General features: G+C 35.5%; 1 protein-coding gene across 1 annotated transcript in view; it reads left to right on the top strand.

Annotated features, from left to right (window-relative positions):
• The window catches only part of LOC149305636 (CUB and sushi domain-containing protein 3-like), a 403,051-nt gene that overhangs the window by 102,775 nt on the left and 273,799 nt on the right, over positions 1–26,477 (top strand). The window contains exon 6 of the mRNA XM_089477264.1: positions 24,432–24,544. Within this exon, the coding sequence (XP_089333390.1) occupies positions 24,432–24,544 (113 nt within the window). The remainder of the gene's footprint in view (positions 1–24,431; positions 24,545–26,477) is intronic.

The following is a 26,477-nucleotide window of genomic DNA, read 5'->3' as shown; positions in this document are numbered from 1 at the left end:
TTATTATGTTTAGGTATAATAACATATTAATTACAAAGAAAAAAATTACTATATTCCAAGTCAAAAGGTAGACGGGACCACAAGAACATTTATCACAATTCTTACACTTGTGCCTGGGGGAGTCAGCAAGGACTGCCCACTGATGTCAGTGGGCAGTCCTGCTGATGTCAGGGGAGGTACCGCTGATATAAGGGGCATTCTCGCCATCATCAGTGGGCACTCCCACCGGCGTCAGTGGGGAAAAAATAATTGCCTCCTTAGTTCGTAAATTTACCAATTAACCAAATTGATAATTGGCTTTAATTCAATTAATTAGAATCTGTCTTGCAAATTGATGCCCCAATCTAAAGAAATTCAAGAACAGACGAGAAAAAAAGTTATTGACATCTAGCAGTCTGGAAAGAGTCACAAAGCCATTTCTACGGCTCCAGCCTAAAGTGAACAGCCTAAAAACTCATCCAAGAGCCAACTGATGGTAGGAGCTTTCGGGAGGTCTCAAAAGAACCCAGACTAACATGTAAAGGACTGCAGGCCTCACTTGTCTCGGTTAAGGTCAGTGTTCATGACTCCGCAATAAGAAAGAGACTGTCTAAGGTAAAACCGCTGCTGACCAAAAAGAGCATAAAGACTCCCTTCACATCTGCCAAAAAAACATCTTGATGACCCCAAAATGGAACAAAAGGAAGGTTTTAGAGACCGAGTCAAAGGTCTAACCTGACTAGAATCCGATTGAGATGCTGAGACATGACCTTAAAACGGCAGTTAATGCTTGAAAACTCTCCAGTATGGCTGAATTAAAATTATTCTGCCAAGAAGAGTAGCCAAAATTCCTTCACAGCGATGTAAAAGACTAACTGCAAATGTTTGATTGCAGTTGCTGCTGCCAAGGGTGGTAAAACCTGTTATTAGGTTTAGGGGGGCAATTACCTTCAGTAAATGAAATGATTGTTTAAAAGCTGCCTTTTGTGTTTATTCATGTTGTCTTTGTCTTATATTAACATTAGTTGGATGATCTGAAACATAGATAGATAATTCTGTACCTCCAACTGGAGAAAAATCCTTGCGGTGTTTTGGAATCCAGTATGAATTCGAAATGGTGACAAGAGCGTCCCTTCAAGTTAATTGTATTACAAAATATTTACTTCATAAATCTAACCATAGTATTACTGTTTTCAATTGGAAAAAAAACCCCTTTCTCATAACGAAAAATAATTACAGTTTATATTTTAATTTCTCTAATCGGATGATAGCAATGTATTGCTTTTTAAGGTCAGAAAAGCATATCAAACGCCCTTTGTGTGGGTTTTAGATGGATGAATTTGTGAAAGTCATTGTTTAAGCAAAGGTGGTTTTATCAGAAAAATTTTAACTCAAAAATATCTGTGTTTAACCAGGAATATCCAGATACTTGTTTCTAACCTTGCAAACGGGATTTGACTCCCGATGTAAGAAACATAAATACATGGTCTTCTGGAGCAGACTATGGAATACATAGTCAGAGTTACCTTATATCAACTACATAGAAGGATGTTGCCTAGTGGTCTGGTATTGTTGGAACTCTAATTAGATTGTAATATGTTTTTGGCATTAAACTGAAAATTCTTAGATTTTTAATGCATTTCTCCAAAATTTATTTTAGGTGGTACCATAAAAGATGACTATATTTTTACATGTTTTAGAGATGAGCAAGCCAACAAGTGGAGTGCTACAGGCATTGGATATAAGGGGATGAGGAGTTTGAGCCAGCTTGGTATCTTGGATTTATCTCTTGATAATGCTGGGCCAACTCAGGTGATGGTCTAGAGCAGAGCTTCAAAACTCTAGTCCTCGAGGTCTGCAAGCAGGCCACAATGTATAGATTTCCCGGTGTAAGCACGGGCATCTTATTTAAAAATGCTTACTACTTATTTTCAGGCAGCGGTGTTCACTGTTCCTGGCATGTTTATGACCTTCCAGGCCTGGAGTTGTGTAGCCACGAGGTAGAGCCAACTCTAGCTTGCCCTGCTGTACCTTCCATTTATAATGTTTAAAATAGTACAACTGGGAGAAAAACGGAATCATTGTACTTTTTCCAACGAGCAGAGTTATAGCGTAACTGTCAGTGACCTGTGTGAGAAAAATCGCTAAATCCTTTCTTTGGGGGGGAAAAACACGTAATACAAGAACTTTTTTTAAAACCTGGATTCAACTTAAAAGGCTTCAAGTTCATCTGGCTTTAAGGGGGGAGTTAAAGCTTAAAGCCAGATTCTGCGTCCTCCAAGTAGGCCTAGGTCTACAGAATATTCCACTGTGTGTATATGTAGCCCCATATTGCCTTGAGCGTCAGCCTGAGGTATTTTATTTGTTGTCCTGGGAACCAGTACAAACACTTAAGGAAATTCCATATAACCTGTTCTGAACATTTGCAGAACAGAACAATATTATGTTTCCTAGGGCGTACTTGAGTGCCTTATCTGCAACTCTCATCACAATATATACAGAGACCAAAAAAACACATTTCAATTAAACCCTATCACAATTATGAGCCCAGTGAGATATTACATCCACTGTAAAAACTCAATAAAGATCCATCCAATAACATAAACGAAACAAAATTCCATTTTTTACAGCAATAAACACCTTATTTAAAAAATAAATAAAAACAAATGCCATAAATAATTAGTAAAAAATATTTTTATTGCCACAATTTTCATTTGGTAATGCATTTATTTTCTAAATTTAATTGTGATGGCTTTATTTTTTTAGCTTTAAATCTTCTCTAAATCCGCTAACAGGATGCAGGATACCTTCCATTAGCTTAAAAGAAATTCAAATATTGGTTTGTTGCCATTCCATTCAGCAGAAGAGAGAGGTTAAAACATGTTGCGGCATGGATCAGTAGTTTGTTGGCTGATTTATTGCAAACAGCAGGTGGCTAACAACCAAACTCTCAAATGGTGTCTGTTAACAGTTTGCTTATTTTCTAGGACAGACTTTTAATTTTCAAAGGAAGCGATGTGTGTGAATGAGTCCTGTAAAACCAGCCTATGTGAAATGGAGAATTAACATTGAATAGGTAGACAGACAGATGGACAGATCTATGCAGATCGAGAGACAAGTTAATATTTCTTACTTTCTTTTTAAAATTCCCACATGGATGTCCAGAATGTTTGTAAAATAACTACAAAAAAAACAGTTGATTTGTTAAACATATCATGATGGAGGATCCTAGATAAACTTAGGAAATTTTAATCTGTACAGGAATTTAATAACAGCACACCGGGCAAAAGGACTGGGGGCCGGTAGGGCCACATACTTAGCAATACTACTGTTCCAGCAGCAGATTAGGTCCTGCTGTGTGCATCCGCCATCTGGATATGCCATGGCTTGAGTAAGTATAAAAACGTAACAGGCAGCCGCGCATATCCAGCACGCAGCCACACGTACATCATTTGATGGTTGCCGCGCTTACACTGCCAGGGCCGCTTATTCATTCTTGGTCCAGCCCTGCTGTACATGGTTTCTTTGAAGCATTACAAAAGAGGTTTGGTGTGGCTAGCTGTAGCAGCGATGCTGCCTTTTAGATCCACCATAATATCCATGTTGATGACATCAGTGACGGTGGGAATGGAGCTTTTGCGAGTAACGCAAGTAGCGTTTTTATGTCAGGAGGTGTATGCCGAAGAGAAATTGTCATATACTTGCTTCTATGTTGAAGTTACATAGACAGTTACATAGTTATATAGGAGGAAAAAAGACCTGCGTCCATCAAGTTCAGCCTTTCCTATATCTGTTAATTTGTTGCTGTTGATCCGAAAGAAGGCAAAAAACCCCAGTTTGGCTCTTTCCAATTTTTCACTAACCAGGGAAAAAGATCCTTCTTGACCCCAAAATGGCAGTCAGATTTCTCCTTGGATCAATAAGCTGTTTCCCAAAATTAATATGAATGGGGGTCCAAGTGATTTAATGTTTTAAGTATACTATACTTTACAAGTATGTGAGAAAATGAACTTCAAAATTATTTCTAATGGCATCAACTCAAACAGTGCAGCATTGTTATTTTTAGAGTTATAATTAGAACTACTCTTACTAGGAAAAGCAAAGTTAGTCATATCCTTAATGGAGGTGGGTTAAATTATTGATCTTTCTCATCTGATGCCAGTTGCTTGTTTTTTTTTTTTTTAAATCTCATATGAACATTGACTCTCCTATGGTTAACTCGATCCGTGAGTAGTGATCTTTTGCAACCATAACTTTTCTGCTGAGAACTCTCATTTTGACAGCTTGCATATAGTCTCTGTATCATAAATATACCTCTTTGTCTTAACCGAACTCCCAAGCACCAATGCATTAATTACGAAAGGCGTCACTGTAACACCACTGTTATTCATCAAACCACGTGTGCCTTTGGAGATAACCTGAAGATCTGGACTACTAATCAAGAGTTTGCACACGAGGATTCCTTGAATCAAGTGAAATCTGTTTTGTTTTCATAAGTTTTGCAAACAATAATTCATAATTATGCCATTGTATTTTTATATTGTCCTAAAGTGTATTAATTAAGTAGCCATTTGTTATGTGTTCCTACAGGATTATATATCTTAAAAAAAGGCAATCATGCTGTGTGTTTTTCTTATTTACAAGAGCTGCTTGGTACAAAAGATTGTACAATAAGACCTTATTATCTTGCAGATAAAACAATTATGTTTCTTTACAAAAATCTGCAAACTATAAATGCAAAACACAGGGTAAAGTTTATCTTTCCAAGCTGTTTAAAACAGCAAATAAAGTTTAATTTTTCACTGGCAGATCTTTTAATTTGAGCAAAATAAAACATTTAACAAGTCGGCTTTAAAAACAAATCCCTTGAGTTTTGAAGATATACCCTTGGGTCAGTCTTTTACCGAATTTACTATTTTTCGGGTGGTTAAGCAGAAAAATCATTGCACATTGACAATGCATGCTTTTCACGGTAACCGCATAGAAACCCGCACAGTCTGTTCATGGTAGGAGGTCTATTACACTGGAGCAGAAGATGCCTTTAGAGAACGGGATCCAAAATAAATTGCTGTTTGGGGTCATTGTTGGATCCCAGCTGTTACTTTGAGACATAGTATAATAGCTTGAATAAAAAAATGGCCATGCATTATAATACAATTTTTTGCAGATTCTACTCTAAGGTAGTAGAACCCTAAATAAGAAGGTATCCACGCTGAGACCTCTCATTGTCGTTGTTAAGAACACTCTTTGAAATGACTGTTTATTTTCACGTTGTGTTCTTACCATACTGGTCATCACAAACGCGGATAGCAATTGTGGTGTAAATAAAGCAGTTCCAGGTGCCTAAAATATTCTTTTTCTCTAATCTATTTTTATCAATGAGTTGACTGGTCCCCAGTAAAATATTATTGTAATATAGTATTCTGGGCTAGGCTGACTAAGACAGCAGGTCCACATAACAGGGAGCCAATCGCCAACTCGGGTGGTCAGGCTTACAATAATGCCACTGAATGTTGGCCCAATTAAAAAGGAGGTCACTGATCTTCCCAACTAGCCTGTTAAAGGTATGGAGGACTGCACCACTTGTCACAGAAGAGTGGAGGCTGTTATAGCCAAAAAAGGGGTGGAGGGCTGCCCATGGTTTTGGAATGGGATGTTCAACAATGTTTGAGGTTGTCATACTGCAGAATAAATTTGGGGGCAATCAGATGCCTTCCCGTCGGTATTCAATGATGTATAAGTATCGGCCTGTACTTCTTAGCAGAGGAGGCCATTAATTCTGAACAAATCCCCAACTTCATTTGCAGAAATGCAGCTCCAAACTTGCGAGGATCCTCCACCATTGCCCGCAAAACGCTCTTTCTTCTACCGTTATCCGACGGTACAAACTGCTTTTTGCTACAGCCAAATATTTCAAATTGTGACTAATCAGTCCAGAGCAAGTGCTGTCAATTTTCTTCATCCCAGTTGCTGTGTTTTCGTGGATAATTAAGTCGCTTGGACTTGTTTCCACATCAGTGATATGGCTTTTTGGCTTCAAGTCTTCTATGAATACCACTTTTGACCAAACTTCTCCGGACAGTAGATAGGTGTACCTAAGTCCAATTGTTTTCTGCCAGTGCTAAGGTGATGGCACTGCCGGACCTCTTCATAGTGTTAAGTGAAGTAAGCATGATGTGTCTTTCATCTACTGCATCTATCTATGGTCCTTAACATTGCCCATTTTTTGTGCTTCATCAAAAGAGCTTCGACAGAACATCTAGAAACTCCTGTCTGCCTTAAAATCCCTGCTGATGCAGAACAACTACCTTGTGTCTTGTTGCTGTGCTCAGTCGTGCCATGGTGTAGGACTTTTGACATTAAACTTGAGCAACTTCACCTTGTTAGCAGGTTTTTTTTTATTCCACTTACACAGCTGTTTCAGTTAATTATTATAGCTCAACCTACATATCAAATTGATGATCAATAGCACCTGTTTGGTGTATAATTAAACAGTTAAACCAAACTAGATGCCTACAAAACCTCTGACTTTGCACAAGTGTACCTAGAAGAATGCATGCTGTTATGAGGGCAAGAAGGGATCACACTAAATTTTGAAGTAAAGGCCATTGAACAGTTTTGCTATATCTCTGAATTTTGGAGGTTGACGCTCGCTGTTCTGCTGACCTGTGTTGCGTATGCAACAATTTAAAATGCAAAAAAACCTTGATTGATTTAGATCATATGAACAGCTGTATAGTTAAAAAGTATTCTTTAAAGTTCCATACAGAACAAATCCTAAATTGGAAACCTTAACAAAATCTGAAGATCATATCTCAAAAAAATGCAGGAATGTTAAAGATAACCCCTCTTACACATTGGGATAATAGCACCTGATTACGCATATTCAAATTCACAAATTCTGCCCCTGAAATAAGTGATCTTAATTATGCATTCTAAAAAGAAATCACTGGGTAAAATCAAAGCTTTGTTTTTTGCAAATATTTGATTTATTCAAAAAAGTTAATTATGATGAACTGTGCACTAAAAGCATATTATTTGCAAGAAATGAATAAATAAATCAAATTTTGTTTACTATGAAGTACACATTCATGTCTAGGCCTCTCTTCGTTCCAGATATTATCCTCCTCCTTGCATTTGAATTTGTAGTAGAGATAGTTTTCCTCAACCCAGGCTGAGCCATGTGGCAAGTTGTGTAGAGGGACAACGCCTGTACCTGAAGTCAGGTGATCGGTCAGACAGGGTGGGAAAGCCACATTGTGACGATGTGAGAACTACAATGCAATCCATTGATTTCAAAGCACCTAAAACTGCCCCATGCCCCTCATTGTCCACAAAAGTGGGGCAGTGCCTCAATATTGGGGCTATCTCAGCAAAACAGAGACTGCTGGGAGGTATGTATTGAACCACTGTTTCCACATTTCTGGGAAGGGGCAAGAGTAAGGGCCATCATCTCACTTCACTCAAACAGCCAGCTTGTAGTCCTCAACTACAGGGTGTTGTGTTGTAGTCACGTGGGAGCTACAATGGAGATATGTGCTGCAATTACAAAAAAACAAACATTTGCTAACCCCTAAATCCTGAAAAATAACAATATAAACAATATAGGTTACCATAAGGGAACAACATGGCCATTTAAAACATAAAAACTATGTATTTGGAGTGCTACTGTAATCAGGGGATGTTGCTGAATATAAATCATGTTAATGTTCAAAAGTGGCACCTATTCTATAGAAGAAATCCTAAGCCAAATTGCAAAAATGTGTATTTTTTCCTATTTTAGCATAGTTTTTTTTTGTTTACATATAAGCAGTAAAAAATATTATGTTTTATGTATTTCTATGGAGCAATGATGTCTAATTTGTGTGGGTACATCAAGCATGCAAAAGAGGAATCCTGGTTGAACAAACATAAGGTGAAAAAGACAAAAAGTTCTTTAGGGTAGGAAATAGGTATATATTATCACCACTGAGATATGTACTTTTGCGTTAAACATATTGTATGAATAAGTAGGACATTCATTATAACAAGGAACACTTGTTTCCTAGTAGAAAAAAACCCAATGTATATATTTTTTAGGGTTGTTTGATAAGTCATTCTGTCTTGGAAGGAAGCCAGTTTTTCTGAACACAAAATGATTTTTCATCAAGTTAAATTGCATGGTTTTTTTTTCTTTACAACCTAAAAAAAAAAGAAAAATAATGCCATACTGATTCAAATTTCTTAAGTACATATTTATATTTTTAACTTAGAAAAAAAACTGTAGAGCTGTAAAAAAAAAAATGCACAAATTCTCAGTGTTTTCCTCCTTTTTTTTTTTTTGTACTTTTTTTTCTTCAGAAACATTGCCCCTGAACTGCTTCAGTACGCTTATAAATCAGATCACCAACCATACATAATTTATTTCAGTAGGTAGCAGACTGTGCCACACGGAATACAAATATGTTTCTGAATAATGTGTCTGTGTACTGCAAACCAGATGAGGCTTTTTTAATATCAAAATGCTCTGATACATCTATTTATCAATAATATTTTTCTACTCATCATAAAGCTAGTCCTGTGCTGCATGGTGAGGTAAGATGACAAAATGCAAATAGTTTTTATAAAAACAAATACATCTACGATTTATTTCCAAGTGCTCCCAGGGTTTTTGTTGTCTACCAGAATGGGACAATATACACACCGTAATTTGTACTTGGGATGCACTGAGTGAATTAGGGCTATTATTGTCCATATATTAATAAATTGGGAAATATTAATTATTCAACTGGGTTTATGTGCTCTGGCATCAGTTATTCAGCGTTTGCAAGAAGCATCTTGGGACGGGGTTGACTTTGTCGGTCAATTAGTCTGATGACATAAGTCGGCATGTCTGGTAACATTGAGGGCAGGGCTAGCACTAACTGCTTTATATTTCTGTGGGGAAGGGGTGAAATGACCATGGGTGGTGAGTGTGGCATGTCGAAATGCTGCTCCTGTGAGACAGAGATTTCAGGCTGTGTCCTGGAGACCCAGGGAAGCAATGTCCACCTAGCATTCATAATGGCCAGTGCAGAAATATTTGAGGATTGTGAGCAGGTGTGACTGGTTGTGGTCCCACTGTACATCAGTCACATTTGAATACATAAGAACTCTACAGGGTTAACACAGAATCTCCAGGTGAAAGGCTGCTTTTCTGGGTTTTCCGCTCACTGTCCTCTTTCTCCAAAGCAGAGAGTGGTGTTTAGGCATGCCCGCTCCCCACCAATTCTTACTCCTAACCCATTCAATGCTATCTATGGCTAGCCATCCTTGTGCATGGCAATTTCTGCCTACTTTCAGGGCCACACAAGAAGGATTTTATTTGGATAGGCTACCATAATGGTATGTGAGCTTGGCATCTTACATGCTTGAAAGGGATACAATCAAAGAGATCCCGGTTATTTAAAGGACGCTCCCTCATACCCGTCTTGCCCCTCTACAATCCACCATGAACGCTGCTGCCAGACTTATCTTCCTCACCCATCAGTTTACTAACACCTCTCCCCTGTCATGGCACTTTTACCTCTTGTGTAATACACCTTAACTCCCTCTAGATTGTAAACTTGTTTGAGCCGGGCCGTCCTCACCTGTTGTTTCTGGAAGTCATCTTGTTATGTTATATACTACTTGTTATGTCCTGTCTACCCATTGTACAGTGCTATTTAAAACAACAAATAATAATGATGTGCAAATCATCATGTAATTGTAACATTATTACATTGAGCTATAGTAGTATATATTATAATATATAACTTTTTACGTTTTCTATGCAAATGAGTCTGTGAAACTATATGTTGCCTCTCAATATGGACATACTTGGAGATTCAAAATGGACACATGACCATTCTAAGCTGTAACTAACTCAAGTAAAATAAATGGTAGCCAACATTAAATTCTATTTAAATGTATCTGTTAGAATATTCTTTGTCTTGAATATCTAAGCTTCTCCAGTGATCAAACAGCAATCAAGACCACAGCTTCTATGTCTTATTAATAAGGTTTATTCGATAACAAATTATCAATTCATACAATACCAATGCTGGAACAAATGTTGATAAAAGGTACTGTAGGCTAAGTATCTTGGTGAGATGAAGATGAGAGCGTGGAAAGAGCGTGGAAAGAGACCTTGTCCTTGTAGTCATGCCAATTTATACCCCTTTACATTTGGTTAGGGTATACGTAAAGGAATCCTATTGGAACAGTAATAGGATACACCGGCATTCCACAGAAGACCCTCTAAACTACGTCACTTAATTGATACCATATGTTCCTAGCACTCAAGTTGCATTCAGGCCTAAAATGTGCAGAACAAAATAAAAGTATAAAAATGATTTCTTACACTTCCCCCTGTTTATGGTTATGTACCATAAATAAATGTTTGCTGTCCATTCATACAACATTCGTATCACATTCATATCACATTCAGTGAGTGCAGGAAGATATGTAAACGATAATATTATAAAAAAGAATCTGTGGAAGACTGATGCATCCTACGTCTTAAAGTTTCCCTTAATATCATCTCTCCTTGCTTTATCTTTTCTCGAATAGTTAAATATGATTTTCTTATTCTACATAATAAACATATTTGAAAAATAATACATATAAAAGACACAAATAAAACAATAATAAATGGATGTAACAAAACATTGGTGATAGCGGAGCCAACAGATGATTTTGCCATAATTTCTGTTGACTTAGCAAAGTTTTTCCACCAAGATGTACCTGAGACTATTGACCATTCATGTTCTATGTTTTTGAGTTTACCTTGCTCATGTTGAAATACAATCTGTGCTTCTTTTAATTGTTTTTGCAAGACATTTAAAAATCCTACATCTTTCCTTATCTCATTTGCCCACTTTTGCCATGGAAATTCACTTACTTGTGATAAATTAAACTGTAGTGGCAAAACATTTAATTTTTGAGAATTAATTTGAGAAACATTAATCTGAGTTCCATATATATAGATTGCTATTGGATCGCCATCAATACAATACAGACCTTTCGATAATATTTCTGTATGCGTACATTTAGGAAACATTGCTTTAATCAATTCCCCATTAGACATTACCTGTACACATACTCTACCTTTCTCTATAGGCGTTACAAGATCGTTAGATGTTTTCACACTTTGAATTGTACCTGAACATGAGCTCTGGTTATGAAAACATGAATGATATATAGTCTCAGCTTGATGAGACAAACAAATAATTTTGGACACAAAATGTAAACATGCAGACAAGTCTAACTGTTCCGGTTCTGACATATCTGTGGAAAAAACAAAATCAGGATACTCTAATTTATAAAATAATAATTGTGTACTACTGACAGGTATTCCCAATACTCTCATAGGAAACAATGTTTCTTCTTTATCTGCCATAGGTATTAAACATGTACCTTCACATACATTATTACTGCATCCTATTACTATACTCAATAAAGCTACTTTGTTTATGATATGTTCCCAAAACCCAAATTTATCATCTTGTGTGTAGGTCCCTTTAGTCCAACTAAATAAATGTTTAGGCCCTATCGTAACATTTAACCTCACATTACTTTGTCTAGTGACGTTAATTCTAATGTTACAAACTAATAAGTACCCTTTCCTTACACCAAAACACACATGACCATTGAAATCATCAATTTCTCTTTTCTTCTTAATTATGTCTGGGAACCCTTGAGTATTGTTAAATTGTCTATAAATTGGTTGTCAAATCTGTATATCTTCTTGACTCTGTAGATCTTTCTTAGAACCATCAATCATCAGTATGGTCGCCGTCAGAACAGCGAGAAACAAAAAGGGTTGTCTCTTGTTGAATGTCAGATGTCTTTGCCATGATAGACTTTTTAATAATTTGCATTGTCCATTCGATTCTTACATACAACCTAAAAAACACAACAGATATGCAGCATCAAAATCTTAGCTGATACAAAACCTTTATTATTGTAGCACCTCACTATAAAACATGATGTAATGTTCTAATATGATTCTTAAGAAATTGTTTAAAATGATTAACATTAAAGACCGCATCATTTTATCAAATAATCAAATAGCAAATTATAACACATGAATTTGGATCATGAGATGAATTTAAGAATATGGACAATAGTAAATAATTAATACTTCAATTGATTACGGAAAAACATATTTGATCAATACAATACAATACATAGTAATCCTTTTTAGTCATGACGCAAAACCCTGTTCTCATGAACTAAATTAAGGTTTTGAATCAACCTGAGAAGCAAGAAAGGAAATATCCCTAACTTGTACTTCTGCAAATGATGGACACTATGTAGTTGCAGTTTAACATATACAACATATAACATTACAGGATCTTAACTTACAGAATAAAACAAAACACAAAACTTTAACATATAACACATCTGATGTTCATATAGTTTTTCTTATAAATAAATTAACTTATTCAAAACATCTTCATAGAAGACAGAGTGCAGGGATACAGTACGAATTAGAGTTAATTGCTATACTAGCTATACTGAATCAACATAGATCTACGTATTATAGCTCTCGCGACACTTACAACAAACATACTCCTGTGTAGTTCCTGTATTAGGTAAATCTTCTTTATTAACTTCAATCTCCCTGATTTCTCTAATGAGTGGTGCATATGGAGATTCTCTCTGTGATGTAGTGTGTACTGGATTCCTTCTATCTATTTGGTCAGACGTGTGAATAAATCCATTTGATTTCCCTTGTCCTTTACATTGCATATCATAAAAAAGTTTACGACATTGTTTTTTAATGTGACCTGGTTTGTTACAATAGAAACACTGTATAGGTTCTTTGTTCCAAATCCTTTGTCCCCTGGGAGCCAACATGTGGTTCCTTTTAAACTCCTGAGGAGGGGAAGGGGGATGAAAGGAATTAACCCTTTCCTTTCTGTGTGTGTAAAAACTTTTGTTAATAGCAGCCACATTCATTTTAACCTTTTCATTTTTGCGTTCCCTTCTGATTTTATCAATAAACGCAGCAGCAGCCTCAAGTGTTTGCATATCCGAAGCAATTGCAATACTAGTAGGATCCAAATATTTAAACTTTTTAACAAACACTTGTATCATAGAAGCAGGACATTCATCATCAGAAATTTTAAAAACTATTCTATATGCCTGCTCAAATCTTAACAAAAAAGAAAATGGATCCTCTGAAATTGTAGGTTTCAGGTTTTCTAGTATGTCAAGTGTTGGATTTTCATTTCCAGTTGTAAACTTAATCAACTGTTGGAGTCTATCCTTATCTGTTCCATGGATGATTTCATCATCCTCCACTATAGGAGTACTTATTGGAGCTACTAATCTTCTACTCATGTATGTAGGCAACCATATTTTAAATAATCTGTTTCGTTGTTCATTAGCCAAATTATGCTTCTCTGTATTCGATTCAAATACATCTGCATTACCAAATGCATCCAAATTAGAATTATACGGCGGTATTTCTTTAAGTAATTTCATTAATTCGCTTTGTATCTGTAATTTTAATTTTGCTGCTTTATTTCTAAGCTTCTTCCTTTGCAGTTCCTGTTCTGAACTGACCTCTGGTTCATCCTCTACATTTTCTGGAATTAAGCTGTGTCTTTGTCTATCTCCCCTTGTAATTACACAAACTTGTTTCAAATCTTTCTGCAATTTTGTAATTAACAAATTCTTAATTTCTAAGCAATCCGACAAATCAGAAATCTCTTCAGTTAATAAATCACATTTAGGACATTCCTTTTCTATTGCACACACATTGTGCATCTCATTTTTAACCATGTCACTACTCTGTGAATTACTTTGACTAACATCATTATTAGTCAGATTAACACCACCATCAAGTAATGTATTAAAAATCTTAATCATTTTCATTACGTTTCTCAACTTTTGTTTCTCCTTATTCACAGAAAATATCTTTTTGTCTATCTTCTTATTTGCATCTTCACATTGACGCCATAAATCATGCCACAAAGCTGAATCACTAGCCGTATAAGGAACAAACGTAAATTCAAGTTTACTTCCGGAAGACAAAGTATTAATAAAATCCATACTTACCGTAGATCAGTTGCTTGCTCAATCTGCTCTCACTACGATACACGGTTCTGGAATGCTCTTGCTTCTCACCACGTGGTCTGGTAATGGTCTGGTAGTGTCGAATTACACTTTCTTCTGATCACACTGCTAGGTTTTTTTTTTTTTTTAGTCAGAGGATCTCTTTGATCTCTTCAGACAACTGCACACTATCCCCCCTTTGTCGGAAGAGGAAAAGTAAAAAACAAACGTGCAGTAAAGGCTCGCCGTAGAAAACTGACTAAAGACTGGCTGGCTCGTCAATTTGTTAGAATATTCTTTGTCTTGAATATCTAAGCTTCTCCAGTGATCAAACAGCAATCAAGACCACAGCTTCTATGTCTTATTAATAAGGTTTATTCGATAACAAATTATCAATTCATACAATACCAATGCTGGAACAAATGTTGATAAAAGGTACTGTAGGCTAAGTATCTTGGTGAGATGAAGATGAGAGCGTGGAAAGAGCGTGGAAAGAGACCTTGTCCTTGTAGTCATGCCAATTTATACCCCTTTACATTTGGTTAGGGTATACGTAAAGGAATCCTATTGGAACAGTAATAGGATACACCGGCATTCCACAGAAGACCCTCTAAACTACGTCACTTAATTGATACCATATGTTCCTAGCACTCAAGTTGCATTCAGGCCTAAAATGTGCAGAACAAAATAAAAGTATAAAAATGATTTCTTACAGTATCAATCATTAATTCCTAATCACAGATAATCTATTACTTTATATAATCTGCCAAGAGGTGGCCTCCTGTTATAGCCTATGCTTTGTAAATATATCTTGGCTATCTTCAAGCCTATCCATTAGTTGTTTAATGGATTGCTTCCAGTGCACGTAATGCTGTCTATTTCATTGATCTCTTTGTCTGCCAGGGCAGTGTCAGGACACAGGTACATAGATGGATTAACAGAGTGTTCTGGTTCTTCTTGTTTCCCATCACACCTTATTTGCCTTTTGCTCTTCTTAAAAGTTCAGGATAGCCTTAGGACTATAATATACATTTTCAATTTAACCTTTACCTCTTCTGTTGGAAGGCTGTTCCATCCATTCTGCAACTTCTCAGGGAAACAAACTTTACTAAATAAGATATGCATTATTAAATTCACATTTTCTTGTTTTAATATTTGCTAATATTTGCTATTATTTTGTTATGTTAATAAGTTATTGAAGTTCTTTTCTCCTATAGAAAAGCATTATGTTTCTATGAGACTTATAAGACTAAGTTCCTCCCCATCTTGTATTATAGGCTGCTGTGCTAATGGAGTGCTTCTGGGTTCAAATGAGAACAGGCAAATTCCCCAGATGCCATTGTTGATTTATATATATATATATATATATATATATATATATATATATATATAATATGTCTACGATCAAATAACATGTACATATGTCAGAGGACAAAGGAAATTACAAGTCCCAGGTTTATTAAAAAAAATCAATTTTGTTCATGACTCTAAGAGTTTAATTTAGATATTTAATTGGTTTTATTTAGTGCGGTGGGTGGTTAGTTAGTAGGGAATTTGTTAGAGAAAGGGCTTAGTAGGGGTTAAAAAACTAAGTCAACTTAAAATAAATGAAAATCCTAGGCATATAGGGTGGTTTCCAAGTCATGGCAAGTTAATGAAAAACAAAAGTAAACAAATCCATTAAAAAAATAAAGATAAAATAATTCATTATATTTGTTTACTTGTTTATTATATCAATCCTATCCCTCCGAAGTGCTTTGTAGCAGTATGTTATACTAAAGAGAATGACAGTAACACAATAGACTTATTTTCCTTCTGTTGTGGAATACATATTACATTTTAAGTAAGTCCACTAAAAACCATTATGCTACAAAAAAAAAAAAAGATTGCATCTAGTGTAAAAAAAAATTACACATCATTACCATGCAATTACCGTAAGTGCTCTGATTTTTCACAGGAGATATTAACGTTTTGGGGGGATGTTGTTAGGTAATTACTCATAACTAAGGAAGACAAGGAAATTTAATGAAACTATGGTTTTAGCTTGCATAATTCTACAGAGCTCCGTCCAAAAAAACTAAATGCTGCATTCATCAGTATAGACAAACATCCAAATTGCTTATTTTTGACAAGTTTGCTACCAAGGAAGAAAATAAAAATTAATTTGTATTTCATATTTACATAAATATGCATTACAATTCTGCTGAACTGTATGTTAATCTGTACTTCGGCATTAATTGCGAAATATAAGTTTTAGAGAACAATGATAATGTTGCCTAAACCCACAATAATATATTATTGCTAGAATGTTATGACGAGTAAATATTTTCCTCTGCTACTCAGAACAAAATCTATCTTCCAACCTAGAGATCTATTGACCTACCTACATGTAATTTTGTTTTGTTGGAACTTGAAATAGAAAAAAAGGTATAGAGAGAGAGTCTTATTAGGTGAACTAGGAGTCAGGGTCATCTTTACTACAGGGCCAAAAGGAAAGCTACCCCTTTCCCGGGTTTACTAACTTAGGGATCCAAAGCAGCCGTTACTTAGGACCCTTGACCATGTGCACCAGGATCTGATATGATATCCTGTCGCTCAACAGTACGGACAGGGGTAGTAGAGGGGGCTGTTGAAGGCACGGCCCTCTGTCAAGATTAACAGCCAGTGGCGGTTATACCAATATTCACAGTAAGCAGAAAAAAATATGCAAGCAAGTCCACAGTATGATTCCCCAAGTAGATCTTAATGAAAGAATATATATAATTATTTTTAATATTTGCAAAATGTAGCATTCAAGAAAAAAATCAACCTAGATGTTGGAAAAGGTAAAAGAGAGATGAAATGTGGAACCGGTGGTTTTATTTAGCAACTACTGATTACTTTGTATCAGGTGTGGCTTATCCCTCAGATCATTTGGCATTTCCTTGAGTCTCACCATGTACTTTACTACAGTCCATTTAAAAGGGAGGATAGGCCTGAGCTGTATTGGCTCTGGTCTCCACATAGTCCTCTCCCGTGATGTAAGGTGAAGGCACACCTCCAAGGGGGAAAACTCCTCAAAATACAAATACATTTTCCAGAAGTCCAAAGGTATGACAGCTGTGCTTTTTTAGACAATCACATTAAGGGCTAACATTTAAGCTGCACAGACCATTTATCAAGAAGCTAAGATCTAGTGATATGGTTAGCCTAGGACCATGAGGAAATACTTTTCCAATTATCAGTGGTAGCTGATACAACAAAATAACCAAGAATCATATCATCCAAGATGAAACAGAGGAGGGGGGGGGGCAATTGCAAGAGGCTTATGAATGATATTGCCTAAATGTGAGCAAAAAAATACAAAATAGCATGGGTAAGAAGGAGTTAAAAGAAAAAGAAAAATATGAATGCTTTGAAAGGTTGGAGATGAATGGTTTTAATTGTATGTGTATGGAGAGGGGGTTAATATTGCTGAATGAACTGAATGAAGGTAAAAGGTTAATGAAGTAGAAATGAGAAATCATATTAATGAAAAAAGGCTGAAGTAAACGAGTTGGGAAGAGAAAAAGAAAGGATAGGTCAGGCAGAACTAAGGGGAAGAGCATGGGCCAAAGGAATGCGATCATTATATTGGCTGCTTTAAAAAAAGCCAATTTATGCTTGCGATTCCCAAGGTACACTGGTCCTAACAGTTTGGACCTTCTCACAATCGCTTTTCCTCAAGATTTAATGGGAGAGGGCAAGGGAATATCTCTTCCCCAACTCTTCCACCAGCAAGCTTATTGAAAACACTGTAGAGAATCTTTGTATGACATAACGGGGTTTAATCACTAAGGGAAAATTGGTCAGGAGAGTTTAGGTTTTAACTCCCTTACTTTATTATTCATCAGAAAACACTGTCACTGGCAGGTTCTCTCAGTAAGAAGGGCTGAGCGAACCCTGAATTTTGTATAGTACAATGGGTGAGGGGATATTGATTATATATAATATATATATATTATACAAGCCAGCCACGCTTTTCTTGCAGCAGAAGTGTATTGTAGATGGGCCTTCATAATGTACAGTGAAGTCAAGAAGCTGAAACACAAGTCTCCCTTAGTGAATAAACCCAAATGCCCATCGTGTCCACAGTGGAATGTACACCTACGTACACCAGACTGTAGACCATGATGTTCCATGTGTATTGTTATAGACCATATAACCCATGGTTTAAAATAAGAGCACATATTGCATTTATGTGTTGTATTCAAACTACAAGACGCACCTTTACACAAAATGAAATATATAAAAAAACCACAATTTGAGAACATTATCTTCAGGACTTTGGACTTTTGGCAAAAATACATCTGCAAAATATGCAAAGAACTTTTCATCAACATAATTTGCATAATGCAGTATTGTAAACCCTGAAAGTAATAATAGTATCAATTTAAAACTAGCTAAAATTAGCTAAATGTGATTTTCTCTTTTGCACTAAAGATTATCAAAGATTGTATTTTTTTAACTCCTTTAATCTTCATTAATCTATAAAAACCTTCTTTACATAGACAGGAATATAATCATTCAAAACCTTTAAAACATACTAACAAGGCTTGTGATAACAAACACAGGAGATAATTTTCCTTCTGCAAAATGTTTTATTTTCAATATTTAAAGCTCCCTTCGCAGCCTCTGGCATGTGTAATTAATAACACGCTATGTCAGATGCAATTGCATATTTTGTGTTTCTCTTGGCTTGGGGCAAGAGTAAATTACACTTGCACTAATATGATGAAAAATGAATTTAATCAGGTATTTGAGTTTCTGTGTACTGCACTTCAGAGATAGAGTTACCACCCTTACGAAAAATTACTGCAGTTTTTCTGAAGTAATACTGCAGTTTTTTGGACATGAAAAAACTGCAATACTGCACTTTTACTGCAGTATTACTGCACATTTACTGCGGTTTTACTGCATTTGTACTTCACTGTACTGCAGTATTACTGCACATTTACCGCACTTTTTTTTTTATATTGCAAACCTACAGTTGTACTTCAATGTACTGCAGCTTTATTGCATTTGTACTTCCGTACAAAAATAACTGCAGTAAAACTGCAGTACAGTGAAGTACAAATGCAGTAAAACTGCAGTAAAAGTGCAGTATTAGTTTTTTCATGTCCAAAAAACTGCAGTATTACTTCAGAAAAACTGCAGTAATTTTTTCGTAAGGGCATATACTGTATTCCGACAATGATTGGCTTAAGTGTCTTAAGTTTATACATTAACAGTGTTTTTTTCACCCATCACATAGATATGGGTGTAAATATAAAATATAAAAAGTACAACAGACTAGCAATAGAGGAACATGCATGCACAAATTTATAAATAGGAGGAGGTAAACACTAGATATGTGCAAATGGACCAAAAACGATTCGGACAAATTTGTTTCGGTTAGTTTTTGGCCCATTCCTTTTCAATGAATTACGTTCCCTGCAGATCCAGTTTGGTTACATTTTTAATTAAGCAACAAAATTTGTTCACTCATACTTTTCTCTCTTACACTCTCTAAATGTCTTCCTACCTTCTCTACCAACCACTTTCACATCTTCTTCATCTTTTATCTCTTCTCTCCTCTCTTCTATCTTTGTCCACATCTCTGCAGACACAACTTGGTGTCACTTCTGGTGACGTCCTCTCCCTGATCCTGTCACCGAAAACGTAGGCAAATGTGCTGGAGGTTATGTGCCCCCCCCCCATCCTCCAATTTTATTGGATTCATATGATAGAAAAGCAAAACTACGAGCACCTTTATTGCTGCCACCCAAAATGTTCCTTCCATAAAAATTATACTATTTATTAAAAAAACTGGGATTTAACATAAAAAAATGTTAACCCATCAACTAACCAAGTTGACTATACATTAACATAATTTCCCAATCTTGATCCTTAATCTCTGCCCATTCTCCACCCATAATCTACTTACTCCCTACTAAGCACCCTCCCAATAGAGTCTCTCTTGGTCTAGCCCTTCCTGTACACTTAGCTAGCCCCTCCCCTAAAAAAGTCACTCCCCAGAAGAGGGAGCGCTCCAGATAGCCTACCTTGTAATTTTCATGAAACAAATATAAATGGACAACTTCCATGCAAGAAGTAGTGTGTTAGAGATTATATTTAACCAGATAGTGTACAGGGTCACCTTCATAATGTATAGTGAACTCAAGAAAAAGGAAATCGCAACTCAACTGTAAAAATTTACATTTTAGCTCTATTTAAGGGAACAAGTGAAAAAAAGCATCAGAATGGAACTAAAGATAATGGCTTATCAATAAGTAATTTTAATGTAAACAACATAAATCTTTAAGAAGGAAACGTGTTTTCATCTGGGTTAATCTAACAGCAATATATTAGTTCTCCGCTGACCGCTTCTGCTTCTGTGTTTCTCAGCTCCTCTTCGTCTCTTGCATTTTCATCATCTTCTTGTTCTTCTCTCTTCCATCTTCTTTATTTGCCCGCATCTTCGCGGACATGACCTATCGGTGAACCTCCGCAAAAATGGCGTAGCTTCCGATGATATTCTACCCCAATGGAAGGCTCAAGGGAGAGGATGTGGCTGGGAACATCCTCTTCCCTGATTGGAGGATCGAGGTAGAGGGTATGCCTTGGAAGCTCTGCCATTTTGCTCACAGAGAACCTCATGTGAACCTCTTCAAAAATGGTAGAGCTTCTAGTGACATCTTCTCCCCAATTGGAGTGCACACTAGATTAAAAACTGAAGGATTTAATATAAAATTTAGTGTATATGTTAATAGAGTAAAATAAACAACTACTGTATCTACTTTTATTTTTAATGACATATGACAGCTATAGGCAGATGGCTCTTGAGATTAAACACATTTTGACAGGTAGAAAACATATAAGAACCTGTTATAGTGGAGTATCATTTTCCCCAAAAAACACTTATTTTTTTTATTTTTTTTATCTCAACGTCTATGTGATATATGGAGACGGGTGAAGTTTTTTAAGCTCACAAATATGCAGCCGAATGATTTCTATAAAAATCTTTTCCTCAGTCAAGCTTCACATTTCTTCTGCTAGTAATAGCTATATTTTTACTTCTCCTGGGGATTCTTCAAAGCTCATAGACTGCAGTGCCTTGACTGTGATGGTATCTGATGAATTGCCACTGACATGCCTGGCATTTGATATGGAACTTCATTGTAAATATTACTGTTGCTTCTTGATATGAAACTCTTCTACTTTAAGTACATTTTTCCCATGAGAGTGTTTTCTTATTCTATGTAGGACCCAAACTTTGTAATGTAGACAGTAAATTTGATCATGTTATACTAATATCTTCATATAGGATCCTTTATTCTTTCTAACAATCATATTATAGTATACACACGGTTTCCTACTCAATATCCCATATGGACATCACACAAGCTGAATAGAATGTTGGTTACATTAAATAATCTTTCCCACAAGAAGACATTGGAAAGAATGCTGAAATAAAAATACAAATATTTTTTGTTCTTTAAAGATACATCAAATACATATAAGTGTGTACAAAGCCCTGGGCTGCAAAATTCCAGTCCTTGAGGGCCATAAACAGGCCAGGGATTATGTGTATCCTTGCATAAAAAAACAATATACGTTATGTATATGTATATAATATCAATGTTTAATTGAGCAACAAAAAACATATACAACAAAATATATACAAAAAAACAGTGGCCTGTTTTCAGCCCTCAAGGACTAGTTTTCCATGGTACATGTTCTGAGGATCTGTACAAATGCATTAATGTCTAGAATTGCTTAGAACTATTATTTTGAAGAATTTTCTTTGTGTTAAATATGCTGGTTTCCATACATTTACGGTGTCACTAGAAATAAAGGTCTGTAATGACTAAAAAATAAGCAAGATAATAATTTAAGCATTTATAACAATATATATTTATCCAGTATACATTAAAAATATAAAATCACATGGATTTAGAAAATTTTAAAAATATGTTTTCTAAAAAAATAGCTGTTTCAGTGATTTGTTTTTGTGGAACTTGTTCAAGAACAGAAGCCCTCATGGTTGTCAATATTTTTTAAATGTAACACAAATTCATGTATAATATAAAGTAAATATTGTATAGAGATTTACTAAGTTAAGTGTATTGTTTTTGAATGACAAAGAAAGGTTAAACTGAGCTGTCATAATGCATTTAGTTTCGGTATTTTTTCCCAAAATACCGTATTTGCTCGATTATAAGACGACCCCGATTATAAGACGACCCCTCAAATTTTGGATCTTATTGGGGAAAAAAAGAAAAGGCCTGAATATAAGACGACCCTAATGGGAAAAAAATCAAAACCACTGTTTTTGTGTTTTTTTCTTTTTTCTTTCTCACCTGTCAGTGGGAATAGCAGATCTATATGTCCCATCAACATGTCCCATCAACTTGTCCCATCAACATGTCCCATCAACATGTCCCATGCTCCTCAGTCACGCTTAAAGGGGTCTGGGAATCATGGGAAATGTAGTTCACTAGGTTGTGCCCCTAATTGAACCAGCTATGCAAATCATTCCTACCTGACAGTCTATGCTCCTCTTCACAAATTGTGAACAGGAGCACAGACTGTCAGGTAGGAATGATTTGCATAGAATCATAGGCACAAAACGTAAAAAACGAAGCTGGGTCAGGTGAGAACAGCGCGACCCACGTGACCCGCGCATCTGTTATGGTCACAGCTTCCGATTCGGCCGCATCGGAGGATGCTGAAGCCGCGGATTACGGAGGCGGCGGCTGCTGCCGCGGACTACGGAGGCGGAGGCGGCGGCTGCTGCGGATACGGAGTCGGCGGCTCCCGCGAATACAGAAACGGCGACGGCTGCCGCGAATACAGAAGCGGCGGCGGCTGCCGTGAATACAGAAGCGGCGGCGGCGGCGGCAGCTGCCGCGAATACAGAAGCGGCGGCGGTGGCTGCAGCTGATACGGCGGCGGCGGCTGCCGATGGAATTGTGAGGTATCGTGGGGGATGATCTGAGGCCTGATTACAAGACGACCTCGATTATAAGACGAGGTCGGTTTTTCAGAAGTTTTTTTCTGGAAAAAACCTCGTCTTATAATCGAGCAAATACGGTAAAACATGTGTTTCAAATATCTAAAACCTACCCATCGTTCCTATGTGCCAGTATAATTACACAATAGAATGTATCCTTCTTGTTGCTTACATCGCAGTCTACAATTACCTCCTGGTGCGTCGTAACATTTGTTATCAGTGCAAACACCTCTGGTGTTATTTGCGAAAAAAGACCACGCTGACATTTGGACAGTCCGACGGAGTGTCACCCAAATACAGCAATGTTACCATGAAATGTGCCTTTAATGGAGAAAAGTCATCAGCATAGCTTGGTTAAGTTATTGATTATATTAATATTATCTTTCATTTACTGTACATAATGCCAGCAATTTACACAGCACTTCATACAATAAATGCATTAAAAACTAGGGTATGACAAATCTAGAATTGACAGACTAAGATGAACCGGTACATTAACTAAATTTAAGCTTACAATCTAGAGCATTAAATTAAAAGTAAGGTAATATTATTAAATACTTATCCCTTCTGAAATTTTCCAGCTGTTCTTTTTATCTTTTTATCCACCATTTGAACAGAAATAAATCAAAAAATATTGCTACTCATACCAAAGCAGCTATCCCAGTAAAAAAGAGTTTTAAACAAACATAAAATGTGTCATAAAATTATGAGAGTTGTAATGAATAAAGGTCTCTTTGTTATTATATGAGCAGAACATACAGTTTACTTTTTTCTTTATGCTACGTGTGGAAATATTTACATTTTTGATCCATGGAGAACCCTAATGTAGGTCTTATTTTTGGAGATAATCCTAGAACATAGCATACTTATTAGTTACACTGTGATGTGGTTTATATTTTAACATATTGAAAAATAATACTTTAAAACGTTAGTATCTATCGGATGCAGACAAATACGTCTCAGCATATAGTCTAAACTAGATCACTGTTTATTCACACGCATGGTATATGTCGTATCTATATTTAGGAGCCTTCATTTACCCATCCCCTCTGATTGAAATATAATTACATAATATTTTTATCTGTAGTCAAAACAGTATTTATATTCTTTGTGTTCTCAGCATCACCGACACCTTAAGAAATTGTAGGGACTGTATAGGCATACGTAGGAAGGGTAATATGTGGTAAGTAGGCAGATCTAGGTGAAATGGGCTACCTTTTTAACCACTCAATGCCTAGTCTATTTGGTTAAAATCCAGTACTAAATGTAATCAATTTTTTTAAGCATTGGCTGTTCTATGTGTACAATAATGTATTTTTGTGATGTATTAATTATTCAACAAAGCATACATTATGAATATTTTCTTTCTTTTCAGGTTATCTGGAATGAATGTGCCACCTCCAATAATAAGCAACAAGCATTGGCTAAGATTACATTTTGTAACAGATAATAACCATCGATACAGAGGATTCAGTGCACAGTATCAAGGTATGTAGGAATGCCTCTTTCTTTTAATGTCTCTGTATTATTAGGATGTACTAACCAAAATACAAATACGTTGGCGTGTATTGGGCAAATGTTTTCTAGGCTCTTCTGAGCATTGTACGTTCTACTGTTAATTACCAAAATCAGACAATTATCATCGCTAGTTTGCAAAGACATTTCAATATGATTTCTATATATTTTACTGACACTTTTTAGGCTGCAAAAAAAATCTGTCGCAAGCAATCAGAAAAGAAATAATTGCTATATATTCATTCCATTTAGTCATTCCCAAGAAGGCGGTTTTACCAATGACATAAGAATTTAAAACTAATATATTTTACTTTTCTTCTTTTTTTTTTTTTTTTTTTTTTTATGATGATCGTGATACATAAAGAGATTATAATAAGAATATATAAAAAACAACAAACCTTAAAAACGGTTTATATTTTTATCATTTCTTACTTATTGGTTGCTGTCTTTCAAAAGCCATTGTTCATGTGGATTGCTCTTCAACATACTAACATTGAATATAATGTGATTTCATATCTTTCCAATATGTTGTGGGTTGTAGTTCATGCTTTTGAGCCAGCAGAACAGCTTTATTTTGTTATTTTTATTTAAAGCTAATATATTTGTTTCATTGGTTTAGATGGTGCACAAATATTTGTTTATCCAATTACCAAATTAATTACATCTTTTAGTGGACTATATTTTCCTACATGTTAAAATATAATAATAGCTCACATACACTTGCATCTTAAAATATATAATTAAGTTCTAATTAATAAAAACGATCTCTATAAGGACCCATTTACATGGTTTATTCTTTTCATGTTGGCTAAGAAAGAATTTTGAAACACAACAATTATTACTGAGTAGTTACGGCAATCTTTGCTGTGCACATAATCGCTTTCTCCATTCTTTGTATTAACTAAGAGCACTGCTTCATCCTGATGAACAAAACTAAGCTACTTAAAGTTAAGAGGATACACATTAGACATTATGACCCCCCTAATGTATCTACCGATCTATCTGTTAAGGGATACAGACTGGTTTGGCCAAGCTCAGCGAGAGGAGTGAGAGCATGACCCATACCTTATCTGACAATATTTAAAATGCCTCTCTCTACGGCAGTAGCTCCTTCTTTTAAGACATACAGTAACAATGGCAATTAAAATTATGATTTTTCTCATCCACCTTTGATAGATAGGTAGATACTGTAGATAGATACTGTAGATGGATATAAGTAAATAGCCATTCAAACTAATATTACTGAAGGTAAATAGCATTGTTGGGAGAAAATATTTCAATAATAATAAGTTTTAAAATGATAATCATTTGTCCCCTATCTTTTTGTTATTAGGAGTGCAATACTTTTGAAACGTTAACATTCTTCCTAAAATACACATTTACCAATTTATTTTTCTGGCTGTGATCAACTTTAGAGTCATTAAAATAAATACTGTTTTTCTCAAACATAAAATCTACAAAACAAAACAATAACCAAAATATTCTTGTGTACTATATATACAAAAAAATAGGATTATTAAAATAAATGTGCATATACTACAAAAAAAACTAAGAAATATAATCAGACATTATCTTTGTGTATCAATCAGTTCTTTAAAGAAAAACATCCATCGGTGGTCTAGTAATTATTTTATATTAATGGTATGATATTTAATGTTATTATTGTATTATATAACGCATTGTGTATTATTATGATTATCATTATTATAAATTAAATAATTGTTTTTTTACTCTTTGGCCTCTACCTTTTTGCCAGCTCTCCGCTGGATCTATTGTTAGGAAAAGTGCTTTAGTGGAAATGAAGCAAATAATAATGTCAAGAATAATAATAATAAAAAAAAAAACATTAAAAAGAAAAGATTATTGGAATTTGTTCCATCCTACAATTCAGAAATTAAAATAATTA

The sequence above is a fragment of the Sceloporus occidentalis genome, unplaced genomic scaffold, assembly GCF_023333645.1.
Source record: "Sceloporus occidentalis isolate IW3139 unplaced genomic scaffold, rSceOcc1.0.p SCAF_11, whole genome shotgun sequence".
NCBI lineage: Eukaryota > Metazoa > Chordata > Lepidosauria > Squamata > Phrynosomatidae > Sceloporus > Sceloporus occidentalis.
This window is presented reverse-complemented; position numbering and strand designations above follow the sequence as displayed.